At 44.5% G+C, this 11,924-nt stretch overlaps 1 protein-coding gene across 1 annotated transcript; it reads left to right on the forward strand.

Annotated features, from left to right (window-relative positions):
• The first annotated feature begins 392 nt into the window (after positions 1-392).
• On the forward strand, positions 393-2,308 carry LOC114275501 (glyoxal oxidase-related protein). The gene has a single exon (XM_028217542.2). The coding sequence runs from the start codon at positions 536-538 to the stop codon at positions 2,144-2,146; it is 1,611 nt and encodes a 536-aa protein (XP_028073343.2). The 5' UTR covers positions 393-535; the 3' UTR covers positions 2,147-2,308.
• Positions 2,309-11,924: the final 9,616 nt, after the last annotated feature.

The following is an 11,924-nucleotide window of genomic DNA, read 5'->3' on the forward strand; positions in this document are numbered from 1 at the left end:
GAGTTTGAGAATTCAAGATTTATGTTTAAATTATTTTTCAAAAATTTAAATGAGAGAATTTTTATTTTATTTTTAAAAATATGTGATAAAGTAAAAAATAAATCTTCATTGCATAATATATTTGTCTTTAAACTTATGAACATTTACGAAATATTTGGCTACCGATCACAAAAATCAAACACAAAAGAAGACCCATCCCATTCCTGATAAATGTGTTTAGTTTCTGCACATAGACTTTCTCTTAAATAATTCCTGTAAAACCGACAGTCGGTCACGGCCCTAGTGGACCCCGCATCTTTGATTTTACATTGACTCAGAACACACACTCTTATCTTACGTAACGTAACGAAACTTGTTTTTAATCATCAGCAGAATCAACGGCTCACAATAACTCACGCCCCACTTGTTATCCGTTACAATCTCCACTCGACCTTTCATTTCAACCCATGGTTGGTTTTTTAAGTAAGCAAGCACTGACAGTAGCAAGTATACCCTGACTGAACACACACACACACATATTTTCTCTCTCTAAAAAATGGCTATGTCCAATTCGATCTTCTCGTTCCTTCTATTCCTGTGTCCCTCTCTGTTGATCATGGCACGTGCAGACCTGCCCGGAACGTGGGAAGTGGTGGTGGCGAACGCCGGCATTGCATCAATGCACACCGCCGTGACAAGGTTCAACACCGTAGTCCTCCTGGACCGAACCAACATCGGACCATCACGCAAAATGCTCCGAAAAGGCCACTGCCGCAACGACCCGTACGACCCCGTGCTCAAACACGATTGCTACGCGCACTCCGTGCTCCTCGACCTCCACACCTTTCAAATCCGCCCCCTCACCATCCTCACCGACACCTGGTGCTCCTCCGGCCAGTTCCTCCCCGACGGCACTCTCCTCCAATCCGGCGGCGACCTCGACGGAGTCCGTAAATTCCGAAAATTCACACCATGTAAATTCACTGAATTATGCGATTGGGAAGAGCTTCAAAACATGGCATTATCGCAAGGACGATGGTACGCTACCAATCAGATTCTTCCTGATGGTTCGGTTATCATCGTTGGCGGCCGCGCTGCTAACAGTGTGGAGTTTTTTCCGCCGAGGCACGGCGGGGCCGTGCATTTCCCGTTCTTGGCCGAGGCGGAGGATAATCAAATGGATAATTTGTACCCCTATCTCCACCTTCTTCCTAATGGTAATCTGTTCATTTTCGCCAACAATAAAGCTGTATTGTATGATTTCAATAAGAATTTTCTCGTGAGAGACATTCCTTTGCTCGAGGGCGGCCCGCGGAACTATCCCTCGGCCGGCTCGTCTGTCATGCTGCCTTTGGAAGGTGATTTTTCAACCGCGGTTATTGTAATCTGCGGTGGTGCCGAGTACGGCGCCTATATCCAAAAAAGTGTCGACACTCCGGCCCACGGGAGCTGCGGCCGGATCGTGGCCACCCGACCCGACTCTGTTTGGGAAATGGAGGACATGCCGTTCGGTCGGATCATGGGTGACATGGTGATGCTTCCTACTGGAGAAGTTCTTATCATCAATGGAGCTCAAGCTGGTACCCAAGGGTTTGAAATGGGCTCCAACCCGTGCTTATACCCGGTTCTATATCGACCCGATCAACCGTTGGGGCTTCGCTTCATGACTTTAAACCCCGGGTCGGTTCCCAGAATGTACCACTCCACGGCCAATCTATTACCCGACGGTCGGGTCTTGATCGCCGGAAGCAACCCACATTACTTCTACAAGTTCGCCGCCGAGTTTCCGACGGAGCTGAGAATCGAAGCTTTTTCGCCCGAGTACTTGGCCGCGGACAAGGCCAATATAAGGCCGGTTCTGGTGGAGTCGCCGGAGACGATTCGGTACGGCGAGGGATTCGATGTGTTTGTGACGGTTTTGCTTCCGGTGGTGGGGGTTGTGGAGGTGAACTTAGCCAGTGCTCCGTTTGCAACGCATTCGTTTTCGCAGGGGCAGAGGTTGGTGAAGATGGGAGTCACCAGTGCGTTGCCGGAGAGTGATGGGAGGTATAGAATTGGGTGTACTGCGCCGCCGGATGGCAGGGTGGCGCCGCCCGGGTGGTATATGGTGTTTGCTGTTAACCAGGGTGTGCCTAGTGTGGCTCGTTGGGTTCAGTTGTTCTCCTAATTTTTCAAATTTTTATTTTTCTTTTTCTTTATTTATTTTTTTGTTTTCTCTCTGGAATTAGTTATGAAAGTGTTGATAAAACACATTTTTTAGCAGTTTGTTTCATGAAATTAACTGAAAAGTGGAAATTGTTTATTATATTTGATAGTAACATTTCAATAATTGGAGGAATTTAATAGTGATTTGAAATGAACTAAATAAGAATATTTTTTTGATTTTTTATGAATAATTGCGCAATGTAATGTAGAGGTTATGTGATCCAAATCCCAAACAAAAGCTTGACTTGGTTTGATTTTGGTTTTGGTTAGCTTTTGACATTTCAATAATTATTTACAACTACAATATTATTTTTTTTATTTATTTTTTATTTTTTTTTTCGGTTGTTGAATAGGACAGCATATCATGTCTAGTTAAGTTACTAGATTATGAATTGGTAGGCTCCAAAATTGCAATAATTGAATTTATTTTGTTAATATTTTTTAATAATTAAGTGTTCAAGCTAAGCTTAAAAGGCACCTCGATTTATTAGAGATTTATTGGAGGAGTATGTGTGTTAAATATTGTAGGAGAGGGTTCAAGAAACGAGTTGGAAAATTCGAAGATCGAATTCTCTAGAATATGATGAGAGGCTTAGATTCTTCAATAATCTCAACTTAGGAACACAACAACAAAGGAGATGATGGAGATAAAAGATTGGGTGAAGAAGAAGGCAAAATGGCTAGAGAATAGAATAATGGCAAGGCTCTCCCAGGGATCTCCCACTTTCAGTCTCAAGGTTGATAATGGAGATGGGAAATTAGTTCTTTCCCAAGAGTCATCTCTCCAAAAATTCATCCCTTGTAAAGCTATGGGTGGGTGCTATTTATAGGCACCTCATGATGTAGGATGGAGCCCATGTGCAAGGCACATGGGGGATATTCTCTCTAACCACCTTGTCCGAGGAGGTGACCTCTCCGAGGAGGTGACTTCTCTGAGGATGAGAAAACCCCGAAGAGGAGATCACTCCCTCGGCGAACCCTTCTTCTTAGCCACACCTAACCAATGATCCCCAATCATCCCAAAGGGTCAGGGGTAGTCCCAGAGGACGTCCTGCCGCATAAGGGTCAGGGGTGGTTCAAGAGAACGCCCTGCCGCAAATATTGCCGAGTCTCAGGGACCCCCTAGATCGTGCCACCTCGACCCGGGTATAGGCTAGTTTAACCGAAGAGTGAATTTATCTCCACTCACCGTCCTCGGGATCGGGTCCTTTGTTCGGACTCCATTACGCCCATGGTTCTGGTACGTAGACCCCGGAAAGCTCCGAGCCCGCAAGTGTTCTGGGACTCATTAATGGAGCGACTTCTAGATTGCGTCTGAATCCGTTCGAAGCCAAGTGTTTCGGACCTCTAGGTTCGTGGATCCGAACCCTTTCGAGTCCGAGTGCCTCGGATCTCTAGGCTTGCTTAATACCTTTTCGAGTCCGGGCCCACGTAAGTCTCTAGGTTCGTGGATCCGAACCCTTTCGAGGCTTAGAGCCATTTAGCCCGTTTGATGGTGATAAATTCGAGCCCACCAATCTTGGACTATTGGGCCTAATTAATTTAATGGGCTCAAATTAGCCCCTCTTACATTTGCCCCTTGCATGTATGAGAAATTGTAATTTTCTCGAACATGCATAATTTCACTTTGTTAGCCATGCTCCGCATTACGTCTTCGGGAATACTTGATCTTGACAGAGTCTAAGGATAAAACTGAAGATTCACCGTAATTTACAGATAAAATTGACAAATAATAAAAAAATAAATAAATCATTTTTTTTTAAAACTTTTTTTTTTTTTAATATAGAACAACTCAACTCCAAATAAAAATGAAGCACACGCACCCTCATTTTTTATTCTAAAAACATAAGGCCCCTTTTTTTTTAAAAGTCAAACATGACTTTGCTTTGCTTAATGTACACAAATTCAAATTTGTAGATTCTCCAGGAAGCATATTCAATGACACATTATATATATAAATATATATATATAGAGAGAGAGTATATTAGTTTGAGAGCCATAAACGAAGCAAGCTTCCTCTTTTTTTTTTTTTTTTTTTTACACACCCAAAACATGTTCTCTCTCTAGCAACGTGAACCCATTTTATGGCAGCCAAACAAATCTTAGCAAACCGTTATAGAAAGAGAGAAAAAAAACTTTTGAGAGGCTACCCCAAACCACACCTTTCCTTTTCTGGTTAGGCAACCCAACAAATCCATCCATATATGGATATATGTATATATATAAATAGTACATTCTCAGAATATTCTAGCATCAGGCCTCCCTTTTTTTTTATTTATTTAAGGGCAGGTGTAAAACCCTAAATCTCACCCATTTTCTTTGCTCATAGCCGCCGAAATCACTAACCTTCCTCTTTCTTTTATTATTCTTTGAAACCAGTGGCATACACTTTCTCTCTTTCTCTACATTGAGAGACCCAGCTTCATCCTCAAGAAAGCTTTGCTTCTACAATACTAGAGCAAACTGTGGTGCTCTCCTTCAACAAACCAGAGGCTCTATTTCTGCAATTAACAGAGGCCGACACCAACTCCTCTACGGCACCATCGCTGCATCCGAACTCGATCGTCCAATGCCGCTTTCGGACTTGATCGTCCAACGCCGACTATGCACGTCGCCCTTTCAACGCGACGTGTGTGTGGGCCTGCCTAGCACTGCTTAGCTCGGCGTCGGCCTTAGGTGTATGCGTCTCACGTTTGCGGTCTTGCCTGTGCTGGCCCTACGCATGCTGCTCGCGCCTCCACCGACCTGCTCTAAAACCCATTTTTGGACCTTCATTTTTGGTGAGCCTTGGTCTTCCTTTCAACTAATTCCATTCCCTTCACTGTTTCAGATTTATTGATCTTTGGACTTCAATCGGCTCAACAATCGGCTCAAGGCAAAGTTGTTATCTCCAAGCCTGCACATGATTACTTGTGCATGAGATTGCTTCAACTGTTTCACATTCTTACATCTCTCCAATAATAACGGGCATCTCTTGCTACTTGTTAACATGCCACCGTCTTCATTTGATAGAAGTAGCAGTGTGGCGCGTAGTCAAAGAAAGGCACAATAAAAATCAACGGTGATGATTCCCTCTGGCACAAACTTCCAAGGCTCATAGTCGGAAAAATGGTGTAAGGAAGCGCCTGGTTATTCTGTTTGCTGCAGATAGTAGATTCAGCCCACACAGTGGTCACCATACTAGGGGGAGAGGAAGATAAAGGGAGCCTTTTTCATCAAAAAAAAAAAAAAAAACCAAGGCCCTATTTGGGTTTGTACTGTTTTTTGCCACTCTCTCTCACGGGTGTGGCCTTCATATCTGTAAGTATATTTTTCGAAACCCACTCTCTAACCTCTTGTTTTGATGAAATGTGAATTTGTGAGCCTTGCTGGAAATTTGATTTGGGCTTTTGAGATTTGTGAGCATTGTTGTATACCAATTTTGAACTTGAGATAGCTGAAGCTTCCATTGAATCTTGATTTGGAAGAGATATTCTTGAAATTGGTATGACTGAGAAATATAATATCCAAATAAAAAATATTTGAGATCTTGGGCCTGAAATTTGTTACTCTAACTTACTCTGTTTATTTAGAGTCAAAGTCTTGTATAAACTGGGTAATATTGAATACTGTAATCTGAGAGAGAATGACCCACTTGAATCTTGATTTGCATGATAAATGTAGTCTTGAAATTCATGTTTTGAAACTTGTCATGTGCCGATAATTTTGACAATAATTTTGACGTGCATACAGGTCTGATGTTGAACCCTTCGAGTGCCACCGTCGGCTTCTGTGCGAACCCACCACGGCGCTGCTCTGTGCATGACCACCTCAACTCACGCGGCTTGTCTGTCTCGTGCCCAACCGCAACTGACCAGTGATGACTACGCCGCCCACTCAACGTGGCGTCGGTCTGTCGATATGCCTTCTCGCCCATTGAAATCCATCACTGTTAGTCGTGACCTGCCAACGCCGACCATACCACCGATTCAACGTGGTGTCGGTCTGCCTAGTTGTTCCAGTGCCAACCACACACGTCGCCCTTCCAACGCGTCGTGTGTGGTCACCAACTCCGCTGCAACATCACTGCTGCCTCCGGCTTCGGATTGTTCGACATTGACCACACACGTCCGCCCACTCAACGCGACGTGTGTGGTCTTGCCTAGCACTACACAGCTCGTGCCACCGCCGACCTACTGTCTTCAATTGTGATCTAGCCAATGCCGACCATGCCGCCCTCTCAACGCGGCATCGGTCATCGGCCCATCCTCTTTGTGTTGCTATTTCAGATTGCCGAAACCCATTCTTGAATATATATATATATATATATATTTGTTGTTCATGAACTTGCTCAGAGTAATAAAATTGTTGTAGCTTAAATAGATAATTATTATTTGTTGATGTTGCCCCATTCTGATAATGCCTGAATCATGATCTGAAATTGATATTGTTTGTCTCATTTGTTGGCTTTGCTATTTCAGGCAAATGAATTCTTGATTGAAATCCACGACCTCAGGGCCCTTGGAACCCGCACTAATGAGAGCAAGGGCTGTTCCTCGGAAGTCCTGAACAAAAGCAAGACTGTCCCTCGGGAGTCCGAAGGTAGCACACACCCTACTTTGGCAAGAAAGATTCCTCTGGAAGATAACCGAGTCTACCAAGCTTGCACCAACAGAAGTAAAGATTGTCTCTCAGAAGTTCGAGCGAAAACAAGGCTGTCCTCCAGAAGTCCGAGTGGATGTGCACTTCTACTTCAGCAGCTAATAGAAGCAAAGGCTATCCCTCGGGAGTTCGAGTAAGAGTTCACTCTACTTTGAAAAGAAAGATCCTCGGAGCTCGTATTGATGAAATCAAGGGCTGTTCTTTGGACCTGCACTAATGAGAGCAAGAGTTGTCCCTCGGAAGGCTCTCCCTCAGAAGTCTGAGCAGAACAAGAAAGATCCTTAAAGCTTGAACTGACAGAAGTAAGGGCTATTCTTCGGAAGTCGAAATGGGAACACACACTCTACTTCAATAAGAGAGACCCTCGAAGCTTGCATTGATGGAAGCCATGGCTGCTCTTCGGAGGTCCGAGTGGAAGTATACTTCTACTGTGTCAAGAAAACTCCCTTCAGGTTGGTAACTGAGTCTACCATTCCTTTTTCTTCTTTGGGAGGCAACAAAAATTGAAAACTGTTTCAAGCAACATAACACAATGAAGATATACAATGTAGAGAAAATAACTTTTAATGGAGATACATAATATGGAGGAAATAAATTTCTTCATAACATAAGAAAGATAGAACTTCATGGACAATGCAGTAAATGCAAACTGTAAATGTCATAGGTAGACTTCTTCTACGGAATGTTGACATTTGCCCCTAGAGTTGCAAGATCATTTGGAAAGCTTTCACTAGCTGCTCGGGTTGTGGCCGTCATATACCATCATAGCCATGTCTTTGGATCTTTCTGTACAGACTGATATCCCCATCCCCGCAGGATTTTTTCATGAATCTGTTGTAGTCGGAAGCTTGCTTCTTGTTGGCCAACACACCGGGCTAGGAATCCGGTACCTCCTCGGAAGTAAAGTTCACCTTGAATAATTGTGAATTGGGCAAGCTTGGCCATAGTCAGTTTTCCAACTTTGCTTCTGAGTTGTTCGAGGACTTCTCCTCTCCAGTCCTCCGGAAGGCCTTTGTCTTCGGGTATTATTGAAGGTTCTATTCTCTTCTTGATAACAATTGTTGCCTCTTCCTCTGGAATGTCAACTCTTGCCCCTAATGTTGCGAGGGCATTTGAAAACTTGTTGTCGGAGCGAGGCACATGCTCTATTTCGACCTTCTGAAATTTGTCAAGAAGCCTTTGGACTGTTGTTCGATATGTGGCCAAGGCAGGCTCCTTTAAGACGAACTGTCCTGAAACTTGCTTCACTATCAGCTTTGAGTCCCCCCGGATCCAAATCTTCTTGATACTGTGCTTCTCAGTTGCTATCAAGCCTAAAATAAGAGCCTCATACTCGGCTTCGTTATTCGAACAATGGAAATCCAGTTTATAAGACAAATATAACTTTTCCCCACTTTTGCTTGTAAGGACTATCCCGGTTCCTCCCTTCCTTCCGGCTGCTGCTCCGTCAAAGCTCAATGTCCAGAAGCTTTCCTCGGAAGCCATAGCTGTGTGCACTTCTCCTCTTAATTCTTCATTCACTGGTTCATAGTCACCACTTGGAAATTGGGCAAGGAGATCAGCTAAGGCTTGGCTTTTGATCGCCTTGGGGGCTACACATGTGATCTCGAATTCACCCAGTGCTAACAACCATCTTGCCACCTTCCCGGTTAGAGCAGGCTTGCTGAGGAGGTATCGGATTGGATCACTTCTAGTAACAATCTGAATCTGATGTGCTAGGAAGTAATGTCTGAGCTTTTGGGCAGTGAATACCAAAGCTAAACAATGTCTCTTTACTGGAGTATATCGGACTTCTGCTCCTCGAATCTTCCGACTGATGTAATACACCGGGCGTTCTGCTCCATTTACATCTTGGACCAATAATGCCCCTATGGACTTGGGAGTTGAAGTTAAGTACAATCATTAGAGGGACCCCGGGCTGCGGGGCTATCATGGTCTGAGGCGAGGTTAAGGCCGCCTTGATTCTCTCAAAGGCCTTTTGGTGCTCTTGGTTCCACTCGAACTTGGCATCTCCTTTTAGCAAAGAGCCGAAAGGCGCAGAGATCTCTACCAGTGCTGGGATAAACCTCCGAATATAAGACACCTTCCCGAGGAACTTCTTTAACTCCTTCTGAGAATGCGGGGGAGGCATTGCTCTGATAGATTTGACCTTGTCTTCATCTGCCTCAATACCATGCCTATGTACAAGAAACCCGAGGAACTTCCCGGCCATCGCCCCGAAAGCACATTTGAGAGGATTCATCCTCATTTTGAATTTCTGGCACCTCTTGAATACCTTCTCAAGGTCTCGGAGATGGTCATCTTCTTTCTTGGGTTTCACCACTAGATCATCAACATAATCTTCCACCTCATGATGGATCATGTCATGAAAGATTGCAGTCATAGCCCTTTGGTAAGTTGCACCGGCATTCTTGAGTCCGAAAGGCATGACTGTATAGAAGAAGTTTCCGAGAGGTGTTCTAAAAGCAGTCTTTTCTGCGTCCTCTTCAACCATCTTAATCTGATTGTATCCACTGAATCCATCCATGAATGAGAACATCTGGTGTCCCGAGGTAGTATCCACGAGGGTGTCGATGTGAGGAAGAGGGAATTCATCCTTCGGGCAAGATTTGTTCAAATCTCGAAAGTCTACACTTACTCTGATTTGGCCATTTTTCTTCTTTACTGGCACGATGTTTGCTAACCACGTGGGATACTGTATTGGCCGAATGAAACCAGCCTGTTGAAGTTTTTCAATCTCCTCCTTAATCTTCTCTTCGAGATCTGGATGATATTTTCGAGCAGCTTGTTTAATTGGCTTGGAGTTTGGGAACACATCAAGATAGTGGGAGACTAGGTCAGGACCTAGTTCGGGCATTTCCTTATATGACCAAGCAAACACATCTGAGTATCGGCTTATCAACTTTAACAACTGTTCCCGCTTCTCTGGGCTAAGGCTCGAACTTACGAATATCGGCCTCAGTGCATCTTGTCCATCACTCAGATCTATTTCAATAAGTTGTTCGGGCTGAGGCTTCGGCCCATCTTGCATACATTCTGGAGCCACTTCAGGCTTTATTACTATATCATTGTCAGGAGGCTCTTCTTTTGACTCGGAGTCGGTGATTGAAGAAACCGACTCCCCGCACCTTCATAAATAGTACACCATCTTGCCTCCTTCTCGAACTTTCATCACCTTCCGAAGAATAGGCGGACTTTCTGGTCCAGACATCGCCCGCTTACTTGATTCTGCCATCGGCTCCTTGTCATCTTTGATATCCTCCCAACGAGGAATTTTGACCCATCGAGGCTTAGAGGTGGTGGGAACTTCTTCGACAGCCAGTTCGGTGAAGTAGATGGCATCAGAATAATGAGCTTCATGGATCTCGAAAGGCCTTTCTGTAGCCTGAATTGTCACCGTCTTCTTTCCCCATTTTGCCTTAACACACTGATGATAACTCGATGGTACAGCCCCATATCTATGCATCCAGGTTCTCCCTAGAATGATGTGATAATTTCTCTCAAAATCGATAATATGGAACTTGGTGGCCGAGCGAATCTCTCCAACGACTAAATCAACTGTTACGCATCCGATAGTAACTCTCCTTTCTCCACCGAAGCCAGTGATGACTATCGGCTGCTTCACAATGCGTTCTTCAGAGATTCCGGCCTTTTCTAGAGTAGCGCGAGTCATAACGTTGATAGAGGCTCCACTATCTAGAAAGGCCCTTTTGAACTCAACCCCGTTAATAAAAGCAGTCACATAAAGCGGGCGATTGTGAGAAAAAGGATACCTCCGATCAGCCTCGGAGAAAGTAATGGCACTAGATTGCTCTTTTGCCTTCCTTGGGATAGACCCCTCAGTCGACATGCATTCCTCATGGTGTGCCTCGGCTATATTAATGATAGTCTTGGTGATTTCCGTTCTTGCCTCCCTGGAAAGTCCAAGCTGGTCAAAGAACTGCTTGAACTTTACACAGTCTTGCAAGGTTTTGGCATAGTGATCCGGATCTTTTTCCACTCTTGGAGGCTCGTAGTTAACCATCTCCTCGGTCTCTTCAAAATACGATGCCACATAAACATGGTGTCCTCCTCTTCCGTAGTACTCTGCTCCTCCTTCTGGATCAAAGGGATCTTCGCTATGAGTCATAAATGTTCTGCCCTCTGGATCGAGAGCACTTCCATAGTAAACTTGCTCACCCTCTGGCTCGAGGATGTCGTCCAGATAACAATCATCGTCATCGAGGTTGGCGATAGCCTCGATCATCGGGCCTTCATAAGCTATCATAGCAACATTCTTGCCCTTGTCTCGGTGTTGAGGATATGGTTGTTCTCGGATGTCTTGAGTCCCTTGCTTTTTGAACCTCAATTCGTCTGCCTTGACTTTATCTCTGAAGATTTTCCTGAGAGTCCAACACTTCTCTGTCGGATGTTTCAATGTACGATGGTAGACACAGAATTCAGGGCTCTCACGGTCCTTTTTTGATGGCATTTCTTCAACATAAGGCAATTTTAGCTCTCCGTCAGCTACCCATTCCTTAACTAGAGCTTTCACTTCCTCGATTCCACATGGATAAGAAACATTCCCCTTTTCACCATTATATTGCTTTCTCTTCTGGCCTCTATGACTTCCTCCTTGTGAATTTCGGGTATCTGGGGCAGAGGCAGCAGCAACAATAGGTCCACGAGATGATTTGAAACTAGTCTTTGTAACTGGCCTTAAATCCGGACTCCTGAGCCCTAGGAATGCTAATGTTCCGAGCTGCTTCCATTAATGCCGAGAAGGTGGGTAGCTTGTGATTAACTAGAAACATTTTGTACCTGCTCAATGCCCCCTTCTAGACAGATTTGAACCAGATAACTCTCCTCGACTGCTTCATGACAATCTACGGCCTTGTCCTGAAACCTTTTGACGTAGTCAAGGATGTCTTCACTTTCTTGTTGCTTCTCTTTACACAATGTAAGTGTGGTCACCCTCTCCGCCACTTGAAAGAACTTGGAGTGGAATTTGTTAACCATTTCCTCCCAACTTCGGACAGAGTTTGGGGCCAAATTAACATACCAACTATATGCTCGGTCGGTGAGGGACTTAGAGAATTCTCTCAGTCGGAGGACGTGGT

Source organism: Camellia sinensis, chromosome 3 (assembly GCF_055761805.1).
Source record: "Camellia sinensis isolate YWXY chromosome 3, ASM5576180v1, whole genome shotgun sequence".
NCBI classification, from domain to species: domain Eukaryota; kingdom Viridiplantae; phylum Streptophyta; class Magnoliopsida; order Ericales; family Theaceae; genus Camellia; species Camellia sinensis.

Bases quoted from the DNA above. Each gene is read 5' to 3' on its own strand.
- LOC114275501 (XM_028217542.2), top strand. From the start codon at position 536: ATGGCTATGTCCAATTCGATCTTCTCGTTCCTTCTATTCCTGTGTCCC.